At 40.9% G+C, this 27,320-nt stretch overlaps 1 protein-coding gene across 1 annotated transcript in view; it reads left to right on the top strand.

The window, feature by feature from the left end:
- The window catches only part of ME1 (malic enzyme 1), a 340,941-nt gene that overhangs the window by 177,129 nt on the left and 136,492 nt on the right, over positions 1-27,320 (top strand). Inside the window, exon 6 of the mRNA XM_074948045.1 lies at positions 9,943-10,046. Coding sequence (XP_074804146.1) covers positions 9,943-10,046 — 104 coding nt within the window. The remainder of the gene's footprint in view (positions 1-9,942; positions 10,047-27,320) is intronic.

Below are 27,320 nucleotides of genomic sequence, written 5' to 3'. Positions count from 1 at the left end.
GCTTGATGATTACCTGTTCTGTTCATTCCCTCTGGTGCACCTGGCACTGGCCACTGTCGGAAGACAGGATACTGGGCTAGATGGACCTTTGGTCTGACCCAGTCGGGCCATTCTTATGTTACGAAATGTTTTAATATCAAAACATGTAAATAATTCTGCATCAACATTTTTCAGAATTTTCATTCTACAGTGTATTTTGGAATTTCAGCATTTTGTTGCAATTCAGAAGAAAAACAAACTTCAAAATAATGGAATTTCCTGTTTTCTAACTGGCTCTAATTTCTACCCTATGTCTACTAATGGTGAGAGTTTTTATTTTGACAGAGTCTCTAAATCTGTAAAATACTGTGGTCGTTTGTTTGGGATGCACTGTACAAAATAAATTTGTATTGTATTATCACAAAAAATTTAAAGATTTGAAATACTGGAAAGCATGACTCCTCTTATTTCAGGATGATCAGGTGCCCTGTGAATTCCCAACACCGTTTATTCTTGAAAACAATTTATTTCAGAAATAAAGAATCAAGGAACTGAGATTATAGAAAGAGGATTTTTTTCCAGTTTCTTTGAGCTGCAGCATACCCATAATTTTTCGAACTCCTTCTCTAAGATCTGGTCTACACTTAAAAATTAGATTGCTCTAGCTACATTGTTCAGATCTATGACACATTTCGTGCCCTGAGTGCCATAGTTAGGTTGACCTAACGTCTGGTGTAGATGTGGCTAGGTTGATGGAAGAATTCTTCTTTTGACCTAGCTAATGCCTCTCAGAGAGATGAATTAATTACACTGACAGAAAATTGCTTCCATCAATGTAGGTAGCATCTACACTGCGGCACTACAGTGGCGTAGCTGCAGTGTCTTAGCTATGCCGCTAAAGCGGTTGTACAGTAGATATGGCCTAAGGGTGCAATTCTGCAATACTGAATAACTCCTGAGGGGTTCTGACTAGAGCTGGTCAAAAAAAATTTTGGGGGGAATAATAAATTCACCAAAAAATGGAGACCAAAACTATTCACAAATTCAGGTCCAGTTTGGTGAATAGTTTTGGTTGCTTAAAAAATTAGGGGGGAAAATTAGAAAAAGTTAAAATGGTTTGATTTGACATTATCAAAATGAGCCATTTTGACATTTCATTTCAAAATGAACCATTTTGTTTTGAATATGTTGATTCAACCTGAACAATTTTGTTTTGTTTTTATTTTCGTGAGAAAAACTGAAAAATGTCAGTTTCGGTTTTGGGTTTGGCCACTGAATGAAAAAATCAGTTATTCACTCAGCACTAATTCTGAGCACTCTACTCTGAGTTCAGTATAAGTGGAGATGCTCAGTATGTTGTAGGAATGGGTCCTATGCCTCTAATTTTTCTGGGGAGGCTGTTTGCTGAAAATGAAAGTATCTGTTCCAAAGATATATTTCAGTACCAATTCTGAGTACAGATGGCCCTGGTTGAGCTTCCCGAGCTGGACACTCACCAGGCTACAGTGTTTGCGTCCCCATGTCTTGTACCTATGTTCTCTTCACTGCCTGTGACTGAGCAGAGTCCAGGCACTGCCTCTGGCTTTAGGTCTCTAGGCACATTCTTGAGGTGCAGATCTTTCGTCTCACATTCCCTTCTGAGTGGTGAGACCCCATGGTCCAACTCCTTAGGCCCTGTGACTAGTGCCAGCTTCCCCAGACTCCTGAACACCCTTTCCCAAAATGCCAACCTTATAGTTACTCTGGTGTACAGTTTACTTTTTCAGGGACATGTGATAGTTGAAGGACTTAACACAAAGGCTTTACAAAGCTTTCAAAACCAGTCACTCTTTACTTTAGGTATTGCAAGAAATATACAAATCCAGACAAAAACAATAAGAGGTCCATATGGCATTCCCTGCCTCACTTTCCTCACCATTCTGGAGTGTTCTTCAGAACTGGGACTGTATCTTTCTGGGCTCCAGCTTCCCATTCTGGGACTCCACTTCCCCAGGTCAGGCTTTTCTTCCCAGTCATGGAGTCAGTCCTCTCTCTTCTCTAGCCAGCTTCCTTGGACTTTGGCTGTTCTCGCCATCAGAAATGTATCCTCTCCTTCCAAAAGCTTGTGTCTTTGTTCCTCCTGTGAGTCCTTCCTCTGATTTCTCCCCACTCCACCCCCCTGAGTCTCAGGCTCAGGTTTTTAAGATGCAGTGCTAACACCTGATCTCTTTGTTGCTTTTGGAAAAATTCTACTCCTTCAAACGCCAGCCCTTTGCACCAAAGTTGGAGAAAACTGGTTCTCCTAACTTCAGCCAACCTATTGTTCTAAGATCCTCCCATTTGAATGGATGACCATCAAGATTTAACAACCGTCTGTTGTTCCTGGTCTGGGAGATACATGGCACAGAAATGGTGGATTACACATACACTGAGGCATTCAGTGACACAGCAATTTAATAAACTCAACCAGAATTCATAAATTGTTCATAGATAGAGATGGTATTTCAGCATGTTCATTCCCTGATGATGAAATGCACCAATTGTGTAATCTACTGTGTCATTAGCTTGGCTCGGCTCCTGAAGCTCAATTAGAGCCAGGTGTACGGCTCAGGCCTTTCTTGAACTTTGATGACTTGCTGATCTCTTAGCTCTAAGTGTGTACAAGTAATATAAATGGGTTGCCCCCCACCCCTTTTTTTAAAAAAAAAAACCCTCAGAGATCATTACAGTTTTAATATGTTCCGGTGGTGCTTCAAAGAACTCTTTTTTATTTTACATGGCTAATTCTAAGTAGATCTATATGATCTTTCAAGTGAATGAACCTCAATTAAGCCCTTTTGGGGGAAAAAAGTTTACAAGGGTAAAGTTTGAACTTGCTGCATTTCTAAGTATGAATGTGTTTTATATCTTTTGTGTAGGTTTTTTCATTAAAGCACTAGTGTGTAAAATAGACATGTTCAAGTTTTCAATAAATTTAATTTAATATACACAACAAATCTGTTAACCAGAGAAAGATGAGTTATATTTTGAAGGAGATTAAATCTCCAAAAGAACATTAAAAAGGTTTACATTCTACAAGAAGTTTGTTATTCAAGTTTCATTTGTTCACTTGAGGAAAAGGATCCAGTAATCATGGCTTGACATATTTGTTTGTAGTATAGAATTTTCTTTTCAGTAATCGGCTTTGGAAACCATGAAATAGTCAGTAGTAAATATGTTAATCTCTCAAAATGTGTGAACAGTTAAAAAAAACAAAAACAAACCCTCTGATCTAGTTTGCACTGTAGTGACCTGAATAACAGGATAATGTGCTTAAGCAGCTTATTTATTCTTCAGTGCCTTTTTGAAAAAGAGAAATTGCACAATAGTTTGCCATTCACGGCTTAGAAATGACCACTGTTCTTTTCACTTGTTGAATGCTTAATTATTTTCTCTCCTATCTGTATTTCACCATACATTACTCCAAACAGGAGTTTAAAGGAACTTTTTGGTTGTTCCTTGTTGAACTATAACACTTTTGTGAAGAAGTATGCACTGAGCTGTAAACAAATTTCAAGCTCTCAGAAAAGTTTTACAGGCTTTCAGCCAAGATGTCTTGCTGAATTAACTGCCTGTGCTTATAAGACTTTACCCAAACTGAAAACCCAAAAGAGCCCTGTGGACATTAAGTTAATTAGATTTTTAAGGGTGCCTCATTAACATTCTGCAAAGGAGAGAGAGTGTGTGTGTGTATTGTGATCATACAAGCATGATTAGGCTGACATTATTTGTTGATTCTCTTATATTAGTTATTGGTCTGTGGATACCAGCAAGTGTACCAGATACAGTGGTGGTGAGGGAGCAAAGGGAGCTCGAAAACAGTGTCTGAAGGCTGCACTAAAGCTTAACTACACAAAAGCTTAACTACACAGTTAAGGATTTGTCAGCATTTATGCTGTATATCTTGATTTTCATGGATTTATAGTTCAGCAAAAATTGGCTTCAGTCTGAAAACCTGGCAAATTGTCTCAATCTGGCTCTGAAATATTTTGAAACACTTCATTTAACTTGGCTTGACAATTTAAAAATTAGAGACATGAAAAAATAAACTTTTTTTGCAGAGCTCTGGATAGAACAAACATGACTGCTTTTGGAAAAAAGTATTTTCCTTCAGTAGGTATCTTAAAAATTGCTAGTCATAATACATGCTGGTGGTGGGAGACGATGAGGCATATGAGATACTGAAATTTGAAAGGGGATAAACTACACATGATGAATAACTATATAGGGCAATGTTGTGGCCTGGCAGACATGGTGGTGCAGGACTGTAAGGAGGCACATGGCTATTAACCTGGGAGAGGAAACATGATCTGGAGAGTCACTATGACCCCCCTATCCTGCAGGTTGATTGGAGGGTTGAGAACGGATGGAACCAAAGCTTCATGACCTACTGCATGTCAGTGTAGCTGCATCTGCATGCCAGGGAACTAGTGCTGTGCTGGCTATAGGCCTGGCACAGTTTTTCCCTCCTTGGAGCAGCAGAGGGACTGATAGGAAGACACTCTTCCAGACTGCTACAGGCGTAGTGCAAAAACATACTGTCCCTTGCGTTAAGCTCGTTGCAAAGCCATGGTGGAGTCCATAGCATGAAATCTATATATTGTGTCTTGTGCATATCATGATTATGCAAATATCAGTCTTCAGTAAGTATTTCTGCTCTTTATTAAAAAAAGAAAATTAAGACCCAAATTGTCAACAGCACACATCAAAATATATAGAGGAAATACCCTTAAAACCAAACTCTAAGAAGTTCTCAAGCAGCATTTATTTTACTTTACCTAGCTGTAAATTTCAGTTATTGATGGGAATTTTTTGTCAGTTTGTGTGTGTATGGTGAAATCAATGTTTGCTAACATTTACCAATAAAAAATTAATCCTTCCAAACCTAATCATGCAGTGCCTTGCTTTTGGATCTGTGGTGTTGTGTTTCCTAGAGATTTCTCTTAAATGAGAAGTCACATCAATTCTATTAAATTAAGCCATCACTTAATATGTTGGCAGTGCGATCTGATTTTTCTGGTAATCTGTCATCTATCCATCTATCAAAATTGTTTTGAGATTGTAGATCTCAATTCATACTTAAAAGCTTTTATTCAGAATATGTTGCTGTTATTATTATTATTCAGTCAAGCTGAAGCTCTGTTGGGCTGTACAAACATTAATATGACAAAATTGTTTTCCTGGGAAGAGGGGGGTCTTTTACAGTCTTGAGAGACAAAACAGATACAAGTCGGGGAATGGGGATATAATACAAGCAAATGAGTATGGTGAAGAATTAATGCAACCTTCTTAGTTACATGACTTATTGTTTGGGTTTTATTCCTTTGTGTTTTGTTTTTTAATTAGGCTAGAGGTAAGGCGAAGTATGGGAACATTAGTAAGATTGAGAGAGAAGGGAAAGAGGAACAGTCATAGCTCATCACCTGCCTAGCTTTGATCAGCAGGGTGTGTTCTTTAGGTAACACAACAGAGTGAATCTTCAGGACAAGATGACTCACGGGTAACGGTAAGAGTTCCATGAAAAGTGATTCCATGTAAAGAGCTGCACACTAGAAGCCATTTAAAATAACAGCAACAAGTTTTATCGGTCCTACAGAACGAAGGAACTATGCTGAATATTCTTGAGCACCATCTGTGGGCATTTTATAGAGAGAACAATCTTGTAACAGGTGGTAAGGGCCGGGAAAGTTGGCAGAATTACGATTGAGGCTGGTATCATAAGTTACTAAATTTGCTAGCTAGGTTGGGGCTAAATAAGCTGTGACTGGCCTTAAAAGATAAAAACAATAAACTTGTGTTTGATGCAAAGGCAAAGAGGGAGCTAGTGAATGGATTGAAATAAGGGGATTGATGTGGTTAGAGTGATGAACTAGGAAGATGATCTTGGCCACAGCATTTTAAATGGACTTGAAGGGAGGAAGGTTGCAGTAGTTAAGGCCAGAAAGAAGAAGTCTTGCCACAGTCAAGCCACAAAATGTTGAAGACTTGGATGAGAGTTGTAGCTGTGTAAACAGAGGAAAGTCCTTATCTTAGAATTGTTGTGTAAGAAGAAGCAACGAGATTTAGACATTGTGAAAGTATGGGTCTTGTCAAGGTTCCTTCCCCACCCTGAACTCTAGGGTACAGATGTGGGGACCTGCATGAAAACCTCCTAAGCTTACTTTTACCAGCTTAGGTTAAAACTTCCCCAAGGTACAAATTAATTTTACCCTTTGCCCTTGGAATTTCCACTGCCACCACCAAACTTTAACTGGGTTTATGGGAAATGTAGTTTGGACACGTCTTTCCCCCCAAAATCCTCCCAACCCTTGCACCCCACTTCCTGGGGAAGGTTTGGTAAAAATCCTCACCAATTTGCATAGGTGACCACAGACCCAAACCCTTGGACCTTAGAACAATGAAAAAGCATTCAGTTTTCTTACAAGAAGACTTTTAATAGAAGTAAAGGAATCACCTCTGTAAAATCAGAATGGTAGATACCTTACAGGGTAATTAGATTCAAAACATAGAGAATCCCTCTAGGCAAAAGCTTAAGTTACAAAAAAGACACACAGACAGGAATAGTCATTCTATTCAGCACAGTTCTTTTCTCAGCCATTTAAAGAAATCATAATCTAACACATACCTAGCTAGATGACTTACTAAAAGTTCTAAGACTCCATTCCTGTTCTGTCTCCGGCAAAAGCAGCATACAGACAGACCCAGACCCTTTGCTTTTCTCCCTCTTCCCAGCTTTTGAAAGTATCTTGTCTCCTCATTGGTCATTTTGGTCAGGTGCCAGCGAGGTTACCTTTAGCTTCTTACCCCTTTACAGGTGAGAGGATTTTTCCTCTGACCAGGAGAGATTTTAAAGGGGTTTACCCTTCCCTTTATATTTATGACAGGTCTAGAGAAGGCTGAGTCAAAAATGGCACCCAAATTAGAGGCTTGGATCACTGGGAAGGGCGGTAGTGTAGTCCAGAGTGATAGAGAAAAGTGGGAGAAGGGAGGACTTTGACAGAAAAGATCAAGAACTCAGTTTTGGCCATATTGAATTTGAGATGTTGACTTGACATCCACAAACACAGGTATCAGAAAGACAGACTGAAATGCTGGATTGGATTGAGGAAGACAGCTTGTCAGTGCAGAGAGGGAGTTGAGCGATCAGCATAAAGATAGGAGTCACAGCTATTTCTGAAATTAAGAGTACCTAGAGAGAGTGTGTAGAAAAAGAAGAGGGGGACCAAAGATGGAGCCTAGGGCAATACCCACTGAAAAGTGGAGAGGGGGCCAGCAACAACCCTCCAAACAACATACTGAAGGAGCAATAAGACAGATAGGAGGAAAGTCATAAGACAGAGGTATGAATGCCAGCGGAGAACAGAGATTCAAGATGTAGGGTGTGGTTGACTGTCAAAAGCTGCTGGGAAGTCAAGGAGAATGAGGATGGAATGCAGGTGGTAAGATTAGGCTATTGACTAATCTGTTCCCTTCTGCACTGAGCAAAGTAGCTTAAATTCTGTGTAATTTGTATAATTTCCTTATCCTCTTGATCCTTGAGGCTGGCATTCAACTACTGAACTTTCATCAAACAATAAAAGAACTTCCTTTGAATGTAATGATAATTTTTTTAACTGGTACCCAACTGACCTTTACACAATTTCAGTGCAATATAGCATCAGCTAGTCCCAAATAATTCAGTTTCCATCAACATTTCAGAAAGGCATTTGAAATTAGTCTCTCAAAGACCCACAAAAACAGATGCTGTCATCAGGTAATCCCACAGTGCTCAGGATGAAAGCATTCTCAACAGAAGGCCCCAAGTTGTAATACTCACTACCACAACAGATCAGGATGAGCCCAAGCCCAATTGTGTTCAGATTGTTGTGTTAAAATATCCTATAGTACCAGAGTGGAAGAACATCCTGGCACTTCTCATAGATAGATTGGAGGCAAAAGAAGGTGTGATAAAGTCAGTCGTGACAGATATAAGAGAGTGGTGGAAGGCAAATATATCAGCCTTAGAATGGTGAAGGACCTGTTCCCTATGAGCTGAAAAAAAGTTTACCATAGGTTAACTAGAGACACCTGAGGCCAGTTAAGGGCTACCAGTGACCTTTAAAAACCCCTCTTCTGATGAGAAAGAGGAGGACAGAGATGAGAGACAAGCTGCAGCAGGGGTAGTGGCAGCAGCAGGAAGGAAAGGCTGTCTCCCCTCCCTATAGGGAAAGAAACTAAGGTAACAGCTGCTTGGGGGGGAAGGACTGGTGACTAGGAACCAATATAGTAGGGTAATACCCTGAAGAAGGGGCAGGGAAAAGTATTTCTGTTTGCATTATGAGGTTGGGGGTGTGTGTTTTTGCTTAAGAGAACTTCTAGTGTCCATCCTGAGGCCCACCATGTAAAAAAGAAAAAATAAAGCCAGAGTGAAGAAAAAAATATTCTGGAGTCAGATTGGTTTACGCCAGACCCCCCCCCCCCCACCGTATAAGGAAGAGAAGCTGAGGCTGATGAAGTGAAGGAGGTAACCTGTCAAAAAGGAAAGAACAGAGTAAGGTGACCAGGCGAGAACAAACATAGGTGTATTGATAGTGGTGGGGAATGAGAAAGGGAGTCAGATACACCATGGTAGGGTGCAAGTGTCTGAAATGATACCGACATGAGAATAAGAGGAAAAGAATTTGCCAAGTTAGCTACGTTGCAGGTACTGTGTTCCTCAGACACCTCATCCTCATTAGTTAGCTGTGAATAGATATATGACCAAATATTTTGCTGCAGCAAAATGTATTAATTTTGGTCAAAAATTGGTTGAATAATTTATCCAAAGCCAAATCTTGGTACACATCTAAAAAGTATGTACATTTCCTATAACCAAGTTTATTAAAGAAATAAATGCTTCTTGTCACTGAATAGTTCTCTTGCATATTAAACAGTTTTTCATATAGCAAGAGAAATGATTTAACATTGTTGTTTTTCTAAAGCTGAATAAGAACTCATGTTTTTTATTCTAGAAAGTTTTGATCGTGACATTTTGCTACTTTTTCCCTAACATAAGAATTCCTGAGCAGTGAACTTGTGAACATAAAAAGTTACTGTGTTAGCTCATCTAAAACCAAAGCAGAAGAGGCATCAAAAAGAAGCAATTATTGGCAGATGGCACAGCTGCAGACTGGCTAACAGTTTGAACTCAGTTTATACCAGGAATCCAAATGATGGGACTGAGCATCTTGAAACCATATTTATATGGACTGGTGCCATAGCAAGACAAATCATACCTCTTACAGAAACTAAAGAGCCAAGAGTCTGTGACAGATCTGTAATAATACGGAAATATAAGTCTGTATTACGGGTAGTTTGGTCTTTTTTTTTAATGACAACATAGCTACCAGAACATAAAATGTGATATGCTGCCTCTGAAATACACTGTTCATTGAACAAGAATAATCCAAAACCACAGAGTTTTAGCTTAGTTTAGAGGTGGGCAAGGCTGCACTTGGTTATTCTCTGTGGAATGGATACCATGCATGCTGGTACTCCAATATTATAATCTAAAACACTGTATGAAACCTTGATATATGAAAAGCAAATTTTATGAGGAAAACCAGTATTTGCCTTTTTATGTACCTCCTTTCTATTCGTTAAACTAAGAGAAGTACTAAAAAAGGAATATGATTTATAATAGGGTTCTGACTTATTTCCATCAGTACTAGAAGTTGTGAAACCTGACTTAAACCTTTACTTCTTCACTTGGGAATGACACAGATTCATTCTATTGCCCACATGATACAACTGAATATTTCTTTAATCTCTTTGTTGCATTCCTTCAGTCTTTATATGCTAATGGATATATACCCCATTTATTCCAGTTAATTCAAACACTGTGTTGTTCTCTCTGTCCTTGTTTTTATTAGACTGTAAATAAAAAGCAACTTTTGTTTTATTAATAGTTCATACTTTCTTTAACAGGAGTTGCTAAAAGATCCCTTATATATTGGGCTGAGGCACAAAAGAGTTCGGGGTCAAGCCTATGACGACCTTCTTGATGAATTCATGCAAGCTGTGACTTTCAGGTATGCAGTATGTTTGTGTTCCCCCACACCAGTGCCTCCCGCCCTTCAGCAGCCCTGCTGATCAGCACCTCCCCCTCTCTTCCCACACCTCCCGATCAGCTGTTTCATGGCATGCAGGAGGCTCAGAGGTGGAGGAGCAAGGGCACGGCAGGCTTAGGGGAGGGGGTAGGAAGGGGTGGAGTGGGGGCAGGGCCTATGGCAGAGCCAGGGCTTGAGCAGTGAGCACCCCCCGGCATGTTGGAAAGTTGGTGCCTGTAGTGCCAGGCCTGGAGTCGGTGCCTATACAAGGAGCCGCATATTAACTTCTGAAGAGCCGCATGTGGCTCCAGAAATAACCTTTCCAGGTTTGGATTGAGGCATTAGATTGCAGCCTAACAATTCCCCCACCTCTTCTTTTCAATCTTTGAAACTATAAAGAGATCTGATCCGATCTAGCAGCCTGTAAGATGGGCTCCACTACTGCTGTACTCCGAGTCTTGTCTATTTCTTGTGCCTAGAATGCACCATGTGCATTTGAAATCCCAGAACTATTCAGATTTTGCAAGGTGTAGAAGAATCTGTCAAGTACTCAAGTGCAAAGAAAGGGTTGTCTCCAGGAGCTTCTGCAGTGAGGCCCAGCAGAAAGATTGTCAGACCTGCTGCCATGTGGTGTCATAATTTCAAAGAGATAAATTAAGGTGTGAGAAATACTGGGGTACAAATTTACTGATTCAGTCCAGTCTTGGAAAATGATGTGTCCCAAACTTGTTCATCTTGAACCCAGGAGACATGTTTTGGGGTTTCCTTACATTATTTTCTCTCTCCAGCCAGAAGAGAGAGGATATATTCATTTCTGTTATTGAAGAGTACCCGTCATTGACACTCAGAAAGTGTACTAAATTAATTCAAACAAAAAAAGCCACTAGAGATCAGACAATATAGCGAAAAAATGGAACTTTAGCTAATCACCTATAGACTTTTTGTAGGCTCCAACAAGGTAATGTGTTAGCTGTGATTTCACTGTATGGTACAAACAGGGGCATTGCACCAAAGCAGGTGTTGGCTAGTGTCTCTTCAGGGGCCCTACAAAGAGGACAAAAGGTAAGTTTTTAGTTATGTTTGTGCTAAATGCCCCTTGGTTGGTCAGTGGAATCATTCAGCACATAAGGTTTTTGTAGTTTACGATTAGCATGTGAAATATTATGTACAACTGATTACGATTACCAAGTAAATCCTCATATATTACATTTAGTAATTTAAGCATGGTGGAGCCTATCAAGCAAATGTAGGTGTTTTTGACTGTTATATAATGTAAATAGTAAAGGACATGTGGCAAAACGTCCCTTACTCTATACAAGTTTCACAGGAATATTTTTAAAAATATAAATTTTGACCTTGAAGTACTATATGTGGGCAGCAATGGATGTAAGTCTATAATGGACCCAGGTCCATCAAAACGTTTCCCCCACTTCCCTTTAAACTAACCAGTGTTGGAGAAAAACACAGTTCTCACCCTCAGGTTGGGTGCAGCAAGTCAGATACACTTTATTATCTCAAGCAATTGCACAGAGGGAGAGAGTGCACTAGGACACAGGATTTCCCCCACCTAGGCAGGTCTCTCCAAGATAAACAATTAGAGCAAGTATTTATTACAGACAATAATAAGCAACAACCGCAGTTTGTTTATACATATTCCTTCATGATCTCTTATTTTTCTTACCATTTCTCTTCTAGTCGGCATTCTAGTCTTATCTAATACAAGGTCGCAACAGCCTCTTTCACAATTGTTTTCCACTCGCTTCGCACTATCCCCACTTCTACAAATCTCGCGTTATTAAAGCTAGAGTTAGCCTGACTCCTGCTCATTTCAGAGGCCTGCATCCAAATTCCCTTTATCTACTTCCACACCAGAAAGCCAGCAAAATGAGCAGTGTATACCAACTTGGGGCTTGTGCAGCTGCTGCCTTTCTTCCTTTCCCTCAGGTCCTGTAATTGTGACCTAATGGCTTCAGAAGAGGTATCTTGGGCCTATGGTGCATTTTCTTCCTATGTAGTACATCTGTTATGGACTGACTCAATGCTTTATTTGAGGCCCTTCCAAAGCAGGGTGAACTTCCAAGGATCCTGTCTTAATCAATAACTGCATTCAGGCCTATCCTAACTTAGCTCTCCTTTTCTCTTTTCTTTTTTCTTACAGAAAGTCATTGCTTTTTATAACTAAGATTTGGAATATAATTTTGTAATTCTCAATTTTCAAATAATGATATCAGAAATTTATCCAGAATAATTTCTGTTCATTAAACATTTGGAGGTCTAGTGTTCCTTTGGGTTTACGTACCTAAAACCTGTTAACAGTACTGTTAATGATCAAAATATTGGTCTTCACTGAGTGAGTCTTGAGCCATCAAGTCCAGTGCCGTTGTCTTTACTGGACCCTGGATGTAAAGATGATCCCGACCATCTCAGTACCGTCGGCTCCAACAGCAGTGCAAGTACTGACAATAGGCAGCTTGGCAGAATCAGGTTTTTTTTATATATATGTAATTTTGACAGATAATATAGATGTTTATTGTTAAGGATTTTTTATTTTTATCTATTTAAATTTTCACAGTTGCGAGCAATTATGTGGGGTGGGGGGGAAGGTCAGACATTAATTATTGAAAGACAGTAGGCACTGAGATTCAAAAAGTTAAAGCTATAAAAATGGTACCCCTACTCCAGCTCCACTAATGCTGGGATCGCAACATGTTTTATAAATGTTAAGGTGGGACTCTAATAAGTTCCCAAGCAGCATTTTTATTACTTTGCTTATCTGTAAATTTTTATTTGTATTGGTGGAAATATTTTCTCATTGGTTTGTGTATCTATAGTTGCAACATTTATAAATAAAAATCTTATCCTTCCAAGCCTAATAGAGGACTTCCCTGTCTCAGTGCCTTGATTAATCAAACCTTCATGGCTGCAAGGGCTCTTATATGTCTCCCTTTACCAGACTCTCCACTACTACTAATGGTCTATTATTTACCACTATGGGGTCTTTGGCACTGTTGCTCCCGTTAGTACAGTAAGTGAACTTGGCACTGTCAACGCAGGCATTTCTGGCATGGTTGGCACCAACAGTGTTTTCAACATACCTGATGTAGTCAGCACCACAAGCAACTCTGCTGAGGTCAATTTTGCCAACGAGATCAGCACCACTGGAGTCTTCAACGTCATCGCTGTTAGACCTCTTCATCTCATACTGCTGTATACAGATCCCAGGGTGTTTCCCACATCAAGAGTTCCACAAACCCAACAAGAATGACCCCTCCATTTCCTGAAGAATAATACATTTCCTCTTCAGACTGAATCTGAGAGGCGCATGTCACCATCCCAGTCTTTCAGGTCACCTTGTACACATCATAACAGGGACACAGGTTTTAAGGACTGTGGATGGTTTTCCTACAAGGAAGCCCCAAAATGGTGCCCTTCACCTGGGCACTCAAATTGTGCAGTACTCTGCATGGCCATACTGGTAGCTGCCCATACCAAGGGATTTGCGATTCCCATAAAAATCTAATACTAGAAGGAGGTTCCCTTTTCCAGTCCAAGAAACCTCTCACCAGGCTACCCTGACTATTTCTCCTCTCATGGGTTTGAATCATAATGAGCACCCCTGGATGTCCCTTCACACATTTCCTCCTCATCTCCAGATGAAACAGAGTCCTCCATCTCCAGAGTACTTTAAGGTCTTCCTGGACCTAATGAGAAACATGGCCACTTCTTTAGGAGAATAGGTGGAGCTTGTTCAAGAAAATCTGCACAGTAGCCTCAATATTTTACAAATCCCTGTTCCAGGAGGGGTTGCCCTTTCCATTAATGAATCCTTGCTGGAGCAGTCGAAAACTGTTTGGCAGACTCCAGACTCTATACCACCTGCAGCAAGAGATTGGATAGATGCTTACAATTACCTCCAAAGGACTTTGATTATTTTTTCACACATCCACTCCCTGACTCATTGGTGGCCCTGGCTGCCAATGAGTGCTCCCTCCAGTTTCATCCCAAAGCCACTCCTAAAGACAAGGAGCTCTAGAGACTAGATATGCACGACAGAAGAGCTTAATCCACAGTACAGTTACTCTGCAAATGAGGGTGGCTATTATCCAGCTCTCCTGTCCAAATATAATTTTGTTAACTTGGCTAATGCTGTAAAATTTTTAGACAAACTACTAGAGGAGTATAGGGAACAGTTTATGGTTCTTGTCTCGCAGCAAAAACATCCCTCCAGGCAGTTATTGATGCAGCTGATATGGCTTCACAATTGATGGCCACTGCCGTTGGTGTGACATGTTCTTTTGGTTCCAGGCATCTGGAATTCCAAAGGAGCTGCAAAATATAATCAAGAACTTGCCTTTTGAGGGATTTAAGCCGTTCTCTGAAAAGACTGATGCCTCCATTCATACCCTGAAAGTCTCCCAAGCAACTCTGAGATCTTGATGAGTTTACATCCCAAGCTCAAAAGAGGAAACAGTTTAGACCTCAGCACGTCTACAAATCACATTTCCAGCTGAGATTCCAGGACTCTCCTAAATGGCGATCTCTACCTTCTTGACGTCGCCAAATGGCTTTGTCTCAATCATGCCCCTCTCATCAGACATTGACAGCCTCCCGAGAAGTCGTCATTACTGCCTCCTCAAGGGCAGCATACCAATCTCTACACCTCCCACCTTTTGGACAACAACTATCACTCTTTCCAGTGTTTGGAATGAAACAACATTGAACACATGGTTGCTCACGACTGCGAAGGAGAGAGATATTATCCTGTTCATCTCTTCCCTTTCCCCAACCTCTGTTCCTTTTCAGAGACCCATCTCACAAGATCACGTTGCTTCAAGAAGTTTGGTCTCTTCTGGAATTGGAAGTGACAGACGTTCCTTGCCCTCACAGAGGGAAAGGAGTCGATTCCTGTTACTTCCTAATTCCCCAAAGGTCTGGGGGTCTACATCTCATTTAGGCCTCAGGAAGATGAACTGCTTTATCAAGAAAATCAAGTTCATGATGGTTACCTTCACTTACACTATCACTTTCCTGGAAAGTGGAGATTGGTATGCCACCCCTGATTTGCAGGGTGCATACTTCCACGTGGCAATACATCCTGGCCTGTACACAATGCTCCTGTTTGGCCTGTTTTCAGCCCCAAGGATCTTTACAAAAATGCATGGTGTGGTAGCAGCACACCCGTGCCTCCGAGGCGTCCAAATTTTCCCTTACCTGGGCAACTGACTCATGCACAGCGCCTCAAATGTCCAAATCCACAGCAGCATCCTCATTATCAGACTGCTATTCTCTCATCTGGGCCCCAAACTGAATTTAGACAAATCCGTTACAGCTGACACCGCATATAATGTTCATAGGAGCAGGTCTTGATGCCATAATTGCAATGGCCTGTCTGCAGTCAATGGGTCTCAGTACATAGTTGCTCTCTCTGAAGGACTAAAGTCTAACACAACAGCAGTGCATTCCTGTCTACAACTACTGGGCCACATGGCTTCTTGCATGTATGTAACTCCAGATTTCACCTTGGTTGTCTGCGCGCCTGGCTCCATTCAGTCTGTCGTCTGACCAAGCATCCTCTGAACATTCTGGTTTGCGTACCTGAACTGGTTCAGTCCCTGAACTGGTGCTTGGACCTTCACAGCATGTACAAGGGGGTCCCTTTTCTGTCTTCAGAGCTAACTGGGACTCCGGTTACCGATGCGTCTGCCAAAGGCCAGGGGGCCGGCTTCAGTCAACTTTGAGCACAAGCTCTCTGGTCAACCCAGGAGATCTCTGTGTATTTAAATGGGCTGGAGATTTGTGCGAGTCATTGGGACTGTGAGACATTTATGTCTAACATCAAGCACAAGGTGGTGCAAAGTGCTTATAGACAACACCATTGCCATGTTTTATCTCAATAGGCAGGAGACTGCTAACCTGTGCATCAGAAACAAATTTTTCTGGAAAGCATTACATCTTCCAGGAGTGAGGAACACCACGGTAGATTTCCTCAGTAGGAATTTTGTAGACACCATGAGTGGTCAATCAGAAACGACATTCTCCTCCAGATCTTCCACCAGTAGGGATACCCAGAAATAAACTTTTTGTTCTTCGAGTAGTGTCTCTATGGGTGATCCACATTAGGTATGCTTGTATCCCTGTGCCTACAATTGGAGATTTTCGGTAGCAGTGCCCATTGCACCGCACATGCACCCTCCTGCTCCCCTCTCCCCGCAGCCTCATGCGTGTGTCATCCAACAGCCCTCAGTTCCTTCTCAACCTCCCTTGGCCTGAGAGGGAGTCCCTAGCAAAGCCCTTCCTAGAGAATTTCCTGTAGTGCTTTTCATGGTGATAGTGTTTCCGTTAAAAATAGATAGCTAGTCATTGCTTCCGTTCTCCTTCTCTCTCCTCCACCCCTGCTTTTTTCCCGCTTTATTAAAAAAAATTCCTTAGTTCTTCCTTGTTACACCTTAGGTTAGAGTAGTGATTCCCTACCTTCTTCCCTTCAGGGAACTTATCCCTGCATGAGTTTATGCTCAAATCCCCTGGGTTCAAATGGTGTTTCTCCTGCTGGGAGGCAATCCCTGTGAGCAACGGGCATCCCGGTGCATTCTTTGCTTGAGAGAGGCGCACATACCACAGAAGAGCACACATTGCCTCAAACTGAAGGCAAGAATCCGAAAAGCCCATGAATTGAAGCTAAACTACTAATGATGAAAAGCTCACTGCGGCCAGCCTCAGACCCTGGTCTTGGCATTCCTCCTGGACAGTGATCACCATTGGCACCGACATCTGCCGCCTTGTACTCTCCACTGCCTATGAAGAGAAAGTCAGCAGACTCCTCACGCAAAGACACCAAGAAACAGGCCCCAAGTTCACCCACCAAGGAGCCGTCTAAGAGAGAGAGGTCAATAACAAGGTTGGTAACCTCTGCACCGACTGGTACAACGTTCAGTACTTATGACTCTCAGGGGACCTCTGGGACCGGCACTGATGGTAAGTCCAAGGACCCCAAGAGGGCTGGATTGGATAAGACGGCACCATTAAGCAATAGTTTCAAAGAGAAGCCCAGAACCCCAAAGGCGGTACCTATCGCATCAATTAAACACACAGTACTGAGCACCTCAGTACGATGAGACCACCTAACAGACAGACAATCTGGAGAACTCAGGGTAATTCCAGCACCATCAGCAGTGATGCACATGCCTCCCATGGTACTAATGCAAATGCCTGCAACAGTACCAATGATGCTGATGGCGGTACCACAGATTCCGAAAAGATTTGCATTCCCCATTGGGGACTCAAACACACTCCCCGAGATCCTTTCGATCGCTGTAGTTTTTGTGAACAATCTACCAGTCACAGATTTGTAAAGCAGCAACCTGGGCATCAGCCCATACATTTACAAAGCACTATGCAGTTGCGCAAGTCCTATTATCCCTAACAAATCCAGCTCCGAAACCCAGCCATCCAACACGGGGCACTGCTCTACAGTCACCTAATGTGGCGCACCCACAGGGGTAGTATTCAAAGAAGAAGTGAAGGTTACTCTGTACAGAAGTTGAGATGCGTGTCCCTATGGGTGCTTCGCTACCTGCCCACCTCCCCTCTGCTTTGGAGTTCAGACATAGACTCTGCAGTAGAGAAGGAACTGAGGGCAGTTGGACAGTACCTCACTATATAGCCACTATGCACAGCGTGAGACTGGAGGAGGAGTAAATACGGCCCAGCCGGCCACTGCTACTGAAAATCTCCAATCCTAAGTGTAGGGACACAAGCACACGTAATATGGAGCACCAGTAGGGAGACATCTCAAAGAACCTCAGTTACTGCACAGGGTGAGTAACCTACTCTTTGCTACCAACCTGTACAACAAATGCAAGAGGTTTAGCTCCATGGTGGGCTGCAGTCCTGGTTCATTAAGAGATGCATTTCTCCTCCTGTGGACCAATCCTCTGCTAAATGAGTTTCCTCCAGTTCCTCTCATCCCAAGGGTACCTAGGAAGATGAAAACAGACAAAACCAATTTAATCTTAGTGGAATCAGCCTTGCTAATGCAGCACTAGTTCATGGACCTATACCAGCTTTCAATCAGACCACCTATAACTTTACCCCTAGTTGGGGATCTCCTGTCTCAGAATTAGGACAGGTTTCTGCATCCTAATCTTGCTACCTCACAGTGTGGATGAATTCTGGTTAAATGCTTGCAAAAAATTGTTCTGAACCTCAGGAAGGATTCCACTAGAGCCACATATGCAGCTAAGTGGGAGAGATTTTTCCATCTGGGCATGATCGTGGTATTTATCACCCTGTAGATCAGACATTAGCCATATATTGGATTACTTACTGCATTTTAATTCATCTGGCCTTTTAGTTAGCTCTGTGAGAGTTCACCTGGCTTCTATACCTGCAGTTCATCCACCAACAGAGGGATTTTCTGTTTTCTCTCATCTTGTGGCATCCAGATTTCTGAAAGGCCTAATTAACGTCTACCATCCAGTATCTGACTAAGTGCCATGTGACTTTAAGCTAGCTCTGTCATATTAATACCCCTCCCCTTTGACTGTAGCAACAATGTCACATGTTTCTTCTCACAACCACATTTCTTGATGATTAACAATATACATGTATACATAATATTTGTCCAGAAAAATCCAAATGATTTACAATCTTGGTAAGTGTGTACACACACCCCTACCTCTAACAACTTCTTCAGCCTTCACTGAAATACAGCCACTTCCATGACAGAAGAGCAGCTTGTTGAACAATGTACAGCAACACCCCAAAACAGTTGTGCGCTATGGGTGAGGTAAAATAACAATGGAGCGGAATGCTCAAGAAATCCAATTACAGTTTTATTATAATGTAGCTGGCCTGTGTAATTCCTGTTTTCTTTCTGAGTTATCCTGTCTAAGTTTAAAAAGTCAGTGTTAATATGAGAATAAATAAAGACAGTCTCATGGTTTGGGTAAGTATAAGAGGAAATGCTATTTTCTGTTTGTTACGTTGCTACTGTTAAGTTATGCCACAGAGGGGAATGGATAAGGCAAATCAAATTGATTTTTCTTTGGGAAGCACTGTTCTTCTAGATATATTTGTATTGATTTAAAGATTATTCTTTAATTTAACACATATAGTAGGTGATTGGCAGGGGAATTGGGGCAGAGGGAGAAAAGAAATTTGGGTGCCTAGACATCTTGATTTCAGTTCGCTGATAGCCAACAGATGCGATGGGGGTAATATAATATTCTAAATATGGGGACTTCTTTAGTCATTTGACTACTTAACTAAAATTTGTACCTGGACCTGGTCTGGAAATGTGATGAGGGCCTTTTATGTTTATTGCTTGGTTATGGCAACTTAGACACCATTTTGTATTGTATGTCAGCAGTTCTCAAACTTTAGCAACATGAGGACCCCCATTTTGATTTAAAATTTTTCGTAGACCCCCTGCAAGCCCTCCCTGCTCAGCCTCAGGCCCAGCCCCTACTCCACCCCTTCCTCAAGACCCCACCCCCCACTTCTTCCTGCCCCCGCTCCACCCTTGCCCCTCCTCTTCCCTGCCTCTTTCCTCCCCCTCCCCCGAGCGCTGTTCCCCGCTGTGCAGGAGGCGCTGGGAGGGATGGGGAGGAGTTGATCAGTGGGGCCCACGGACCCCCTGGAGTACCTTTGCGGACCCCAGTTTGAGAAACGCTGTTGAATGTTATACTTATTGCAAGCTTTACTAAAATTATTTTTAAAAATATATTTGAAAACTCTATATAAATGACTCTTATAAGAAACTAAGTATTATGGCTGTAGCATACTGTTTTTCAAAAATTAACACATTTACTCCACTTTTATTGTAGTTTAACATTAGTACATAACACTTGCAAAACTTTAGTTCTTTAGTGCACTCACCAAAATAAATTGAAGTTCACATTGCTGATGGTGCTGTGGATCCTCAGATCTATCCAAGCCACACCTCCTTTCCAGTGGTCCAGCCAGGGACCTTTGTGACCCCCCCAGCATAACTTAGTGTGCAGCTGTAATTTGTTCCAGCCATGCCCTCTCCTGCCCTCTATTCTGGAGCTGGAGGCCAGAGAGGGTGGCATAGAGCCAATAAAATTGGCTTTACCCCTCCTAGCAATTTCCATTTCCAAGTGGAATCCCCATCTGATTGTTTAAGCAAGCTTTTTGTCCCCTTTACACTACCAAAGCAGTGCAGAAAGGGTGGAGCTGGTCTGAGGATTGGGCACAGTAAGACTAGCTACATATGCAACAAGGCAACAGAGTGCTTTGATTTACAAATTTGGTATGGAATGCTTCTGCAAACTTTGTGTTCAGTGACAGATCCGATTTTGAGGGAATATATTGCTATGGCAGGGGTCACCAGGTGGTGGTATTACATGTTTTTCCAAGTTATTTTTCTTAGTGTGCAAGCAAGTTTTTAGTCTTGGAAGCAATGCTTGTGCTGCAGTTACATTTTTGTTACACAAGGGCTTGATAGAGGGAGCAAGAAGCGGCAGAGTTTGCTCTCTGCCTTGGACTCCGATTAGTTGGTTCTTGAGCTGTTCCCTGGGAACCAGACATTGGTGTTGGACTGAGATTCCTGAAAGAAAGGTTTGCCTACACTTCTGTTTCAGGACTGATATGTGTGTAAATAAAGCAAGTTACACTTACAATATACCCATTTTACTGAGTTCTCCTCCACTGGGAAACTAATCTGCAAGGCTCCAGCATCTGCTACAGCTTGGCAAAGGGGCATGTGAGTGTTAGAAGAAAGGGTGAAATAAAACTGTAGAAAGAGTCTAAATCTACTGAATTTTAAGGACCTATACGCTTTATTTCTGCATGTGAGAAATCTTTGGTTATCAAAGGGAATTATACAAAATGTTTGATCATTGACAAATCATGGCTATCTGCTTTTTCAGTTATCCAATTCTGCTTTTCTTTTCTCTCACATTGACATCTGAAAGACTGATCTGCTTCTCCTGGATCTAATGGCAAATATGAAAAAAACAGAACTATTAGAGAGTAGAAAAGTATGGAAGTGCCATAAATTGAAGGCTTTTCCCAGGGCTTTGATGGTAACAATGTGTCATGAAAATCACATGACCTGATGAACATATGAGAATTGCAAGGCAATTATATTTATTTATTTGACTGAAACTACTGAAGTTCCTATTGGTACCAGCGAACTCTATTTAGCACCAGGCAGTTTATCATTTACTACTTGTACATATGAAAAGTGGTATATTTGAAATATTCCTTTAGCATACTTAATTATGTTATATGGTATGCTACTTTTTCATAAATAAAGGAAGGCTTTGTTCCTTTCTTGCATGAAAAATTTGCTGGAAATGTTGGCATGTCTACTGAAAGGAAAAGCAGCAAATTATAATGAGTCAGTAAAACAGAGCTGAGAAAGAAGCAGAACATGCTCTTCCAACTATGCCTGTTGTGCATCATCCATCAAAGTTCTTTCTGTTTAGCATGAGGTCCAAGTCCACTTTCTAGAGTTCGTCTTTGTTTGTTCTCTTTTTCTGTACTTCTGTTGCAGCATATCCGTTTATATTATTATGCTGTGTATACTTTGGATATATACACATACTTATACTCCACATGCTATTTATATGACTCCTTTACAACTGTGGCTATTTCTACAGACTAATTGCAGACAATCACATGATCAATAGAGTAATGTCATATAAGGTTCCTTCAAATCTGTCTACTGAAAGGGCATATCTCTACATGCTCCCACCTTCTTTTGTTTGTATTTTTTTAAATTTAAAAAAGAAAAAATATAAAACTTGTAAAGGAAGGAAATGAAAGGTCTTTTTAGCTACATTTTTCAAAGAAACAAATCTTTCTTTTCCAGATTGATACAGCATCACATTCAATTATGTCACTGCCTGTGTATTCAAAAAGACAGTGTCTTCTGGAAACCAAGTCAGATTAAGATATAGTCTCCTAAAGTATAGTACTCCAAACCAAAAAAATAAACCTCCTCTATAGTTTTCTATAAATGTTATTTATTTAAAAGTTCATAGATTAAAAATCTTACATGTCTACTTCCTACAAAAAGATTCTGGTAGGATATCTCGTACAGTATCCTTATGAGCTGAAACTAATGCAACACAGATTTTCCAGATGTGTGTAGGCAGAAGCATTTATCTGGATTTTTGTTGGCACATATGCAGTGAACAGCTTTAGTTTCTTTTCTCATTGCCAGCAGCTGCCCTCTCTGTGGGCATGTGCTATAATTTCCCTGGACATCATCATCTGTTTCTTCCTCTGGTGCCAGTATGGTGAAAGTGAATCATTTTGGAAAAAATATTTTGAATGGAAGGAATGCGTTATACCATGAGAAAAATGGACACATTTCTTCACCATTGAAGAACATGACTCAAACTGGAAAACTGACTCAGAGCTGTTTTTCATATTCAGCCTCAAGGGGTTATTGATCATAAAACATTAAATAGAAAGAAGAAAATTTTTCCCAGTGGCAGTTGTTTCTCTTAAATAGTGATGTTTATAGAGGAAATTTAAAGAGGAAGGATAGTTAAGTGGTTGGGGACTGGCTTCATTTCTTGATCCACCAGAGACATCCTGCAAATCCTTGGAGAAGTCGCTTTTAATCCCTTTGTGTATCAGTTCCCCATCAGTAAAAGTTACCTCCCTACCTCACAGAAGATTGTGAGGCTTTCAGATATTCTGGTAATGGGGCCATATGAATACGTAAGATAAATATATATGCAGACCAGGAATTTAATATATACATGGAATCGGGCTGGAGACTGATAAAGATTAGGATAGAAGAAAGGCCTCTTTATAATCAGTAGGACTCAACTCTGATTATATGATGCAAGGTGAATTTAAAATGGCTGGAGCTTTGCACTGGAGAATTCCCCCTATGAATAGGGAATCTCCACCATTGTAAAGCTTGCAAAGGTAACTCTACCACCTCCAGGCTGGAATACCCTACTGGTGTAAGGGAGGCAGGGGGCATGGCAGATGTACCACCTTACTCCCCGTGCAGGCTACATACATTGCAGGCTCCTGCACAATGAGGAGAGAAACCTCTGCACACAGTTGGGTAGGGAATGGGCCGGGAATGACCTTTGCTCTGCACCTCCATCAATGGCTGGAAAGCCTGCCCAAAGTGGAAAATATGCTACTAGACCAGTAGTAGATTATTACTTCTCTCTCTAGCAGCAAGAGAATTATGGCTGTTATAATCTAGACCTAAGTATTATCCCTTAGAAAAATTGGAGCACAAAATTAACACATTGTAGAAATAATTGTGTTCTCATTGTGTGTGACAGTAATAACTTTCAACTTCATTCCTTCAAGGCTGCAGATATTGGTTATAGATTCCAAAGCCAGAAATTGTGATCATCTAGTCTGACCACTTTCACAACACAGGCCATAGAACCTGCCCAAAATAATTTGTAGAGTAGAAAAACATCCAATTTTGATTTAAAATTTGTCAGTGATGGAGAAATCTACCATGACCCTTCATTAATTGTTTCAATGGTTAATTACCCTCACTGTTAAAAAGGTGTGCCTTATTGCCATTCTGAATTTGTCTAGCTTTATAGAGTCACTGTTGTGAGACCTTGAAAATAATATCAGTTGTGTAACAGTTGTAATCAGTTTGATTAACGTAATTCTCCATTTCTTAAAAAAAGGATGAACTTTGTTGGTTTTACTTTTAAGAACTGTAAACCAAGCTGCTAACAAATGTAATACAACATGCTTTGCATTAGATTAACCACAATGTAGTGATTAATTCCCATTAGCTTGATTATTTTGAACTATTCACAGATGTTAAGTGAGTTTGGTTTCACATTGTGCTTACACAAAAATTTCATTTTATGTTAGGTTATCTAACTGTAGAAACAGCTGTCTAGTTTATATATCAGAAAAATAAAATATACAGTTTTAAGAGGGATATTCATTTAATATTAGATTAGAATATATAGTGTGACTTGTAAGTAATTTCATAATTAAATTGGAAAAACCCTTGATTTTGGCAAGGAAATGTACTTGTAACAGATCAAATGAAAAGGTGACTGTGGCTGCACATCATTAAGGAGTGATTGGACCACTCAGTAATTCTGATAATATACACAACAACTAATTGTGAATACAGGTGTATTTTGGTACATTTTCCGTTATTTGCATTGTGTCCACATAAGCTCGAAATATGAACAACAGGGCAACTAATGGACCTGATAATGTTAGAGCACTATGTAGAGTTAATAGAGATGGTACAGCCATGACTGTTTCTGAAAAAGCTGTTAACTGTGGCAGAGAATTTGCAGTTGACAAACTGGAGGTGGAGCCATTGGAAAGATTACCATGGCTATAATGCATCCTAAATCTGAGGGAGTGTGAGTTAAAAGACAGAGAAGCTATTGTGGAGAAAAACAAAGAGGTTAGGGAATGCCAGATGGGGGGCCATACATGGCAAACACCCAGAATATAGAGGGCGCCATCAGCACATCCTATTGTGTTTTTTGTTGTGAAAAAAATGAAGAAATTTTGACCCTATTGTTCATCTGGGGAAATATGTGGCCTGGCTGAGGTCATGGAATACATGGGATGCTATAGGTAGCAAGCAGATTGAGTCTCCTGTCAGTGAGGAGAATGGATCTTCTGGCAACTTGAGACTTAAGTCCTGAGTGGTTTGCACAGAGGAAAAACAAACAAAAGTGAGCACACCCTGAGTTGAAGTGAAAGGGTGTGGTGGGTGCAGAGATATAAGGAAGGTAGGAATGAATCTTTGTAGAGAGGGAATTAAGGGGTTAGCACGGAAGAGGTCCTGTCCCTAGGGACAGACAAATTCAAGGGGAGTTTGTTGCATTATTGCCTTGAAGTTGCTTCCTTTTGAGGTTGGTAATATGGTTAAGTTTGGGCTTTAACACAGTCTATTTGCTGTGTTATGGATGGGGTTGGGACTCCTAAGCACCTGAGCTATGTTGCAGAGGCGGGGAAGTGCTGAAGCAGCAGTGCTTAGAGGCATCACATAAGACAGACTGCTTCCTAAACACTGTGCTGAGCATGGTGAGCAGTGAGACTTGCTGCATTTTAGAGAACTGTAACTAGTTCTTTCCCCAGTGCAAAAGGATGGGGACATGGCCTCACTTACACACACTCCTCTAGCTAGCACTGGTATCAGACCCCACACTTTCCTGCATTTTGCAGAAAAGACTATTTGAAGTGTAGTCCTGATGTAGCTGCAGGTGGGGTAGAAAAAGGCTCCCTGGTGCTTTTCTATTTTAGTAAATTCACACACAAACCGTTATAATTTGCCTTTGACTTTTGTTGTTTCTGCTGTTGTTAACAAACATTTATATACAAAGAAACCACCAAAATCAGGGACCCATTGTGCTGGGTGCTGTACAAACCCATAGTATAAAAAGCCCAGTGGGCTTACAATCTGTAAGTCTGCTACTGTGCTTTACAGTGCATAGAAGGTGTGTTGATGTTAGATGATACTATCAAATGCTTTTGTCTTCTTGGCGAAATTTATTTCGGGTAAATTTAATATAAAACAATTTGACTAGTGATATATATGTATTATTCTATCCCCTCCCTTCTCCTTCTACATCCTATCTCTGGATTGTCTTTTCTGCAAACACATCTTTAAATATAATCTTTATGTGGATGATTCACAAGTTTACATTTTACTTGGAAACGGTTTCCCTCTATCAAAACCAAAATCTCAGATTGTCTTTCTGATGTCTCCTTCTGATGTCTGGTTATCAACTGAACTCTTGATCTTGCTATACAAACCCACCCCACCTCCTCCCTTTCCTTATCTTGGTGGACACCACCACTCTCCTCTCTGTCACTCAGACCCATACCCTCAATTTTCACCTGTAACTCAGTCCTCTCTTTTAATGAACAAATCCCAACTGTGTCTAAAACTTGCTGCTTCTTCCTGCACAACATCTCCAAGATCAGCTCACACTGCCCATCTCTGCCCACACTGCCAAAACTGCTGTTTAAACCCTGATTGCATCCTTTTCTTTCCTCAAAAATTTATTCAAAATACTGCTATTAAGATCATTTTCCTCGTTTGTTGCTCTGTCTCTCTCCACACACATACACCCTTAAAGCCCTTACACTGGGCTCCCCCTCTTCTACTGCATCAAACACCAATTTTTGGTTCTTATCTTAAAAGCACAATTTAGCCTTGCTCTACCTATCCTTCCTAAAATGACAAGGTTGGATCCCACTTTCACTCTGCCAATCATCTGATTCTCTGCCTCTTTGAGCACTTTTCCATATGAATCCTTACAAATCGGAAAAGTTTCCAGTCAAAATCCTTCAAGCTTCTCTTCAAAACTCACCTTCTGTAATGTGTGCAGTAAACTATAACCTCGTATCAGTCAGGCACGTGCTGAGTTGTGATTATAGCTACTGACTAATTGAGAACTGTGAATATCCTATTATTCCATCCTCATGCCAACCCCCTAGTTTTCTCAGACATTATATCTTGTCTTTAAGACTGTAAGCTCTTTGCAGCAGTGAATGTCATCTTCTGTATGCTTATAGAACATGGTAACTTAGATATTACTGAAATATAAGCACTGAATAATAATAATAATAATAATTAATAAATCTTTGAACAAAACTGAGAGAGAGACCACTATCTTAACCATTATAGAGGGAGCTGGTAGCAACTCTTATATTTAAGCTTGCCTGGTACTTTTCATTAAAAAGTATGTGTGTGGATTTTTCTTGGAGATGCTTTCACACCACCAGTGTTTGCAGCAGGCTTTTGATGTTTTGTAGGGGCAATGTCCTAAAGCTAGAGGAGTGCCTTGTCTTTGTTCCATGAAACCCCATTTTTGCAGAGATATAAACAGTTCAAATTGTCATTTCCCTCCTCTCAAATTTCTCAGAAAAATTGTCAGCTTGCCAGAGTAATAGCTAAACATAAGTATTCAAAGGGTAAGTTCACGCCACTCCCAAAACCATAAAGCAGATGACAGCACTGAATTGGGAATGCTTTTGCGGGAGGGAGGAACATAGAGCCAGACTGGGCTGCCCCCTTCTCACCTGGCACATTGCCCCAGTACACAATTCCCTGCCCCGTCTGGGAGTCGCCATATAGGAAAGGAGCTCACCCAATTCCAGAATGGGGATGAGACCTGGGCCACTCTTTTTTCATCTGTCTATAGATTCCACGCCTAGGACTCAGCACTTGGACCAACCCTCTGGGAAAACAGTCTTTTCCTAATGCCAGCTAATGCAGTTAGTCCTGTAATTCAAGTGGCAGCAGTT

Source organism: Natator depressus, chromosome 3, assembly GCF_965152275.1.
Source record: "Natator depressus isolate rNatDep1 chromosome 3, rNatDep2.hap1, whole genome shotgun sequence".
Lineage (NCBI taxonomy): Eukaryota > Metazoa > Chordata > Testudines > Cheloniidae > Natator > Natator depressus.
The sequence above is the reverse complement of the archived record's forward strand: the minus strand, read 5'-3'. Positions and strand labels throughout refer to the sequence as shown.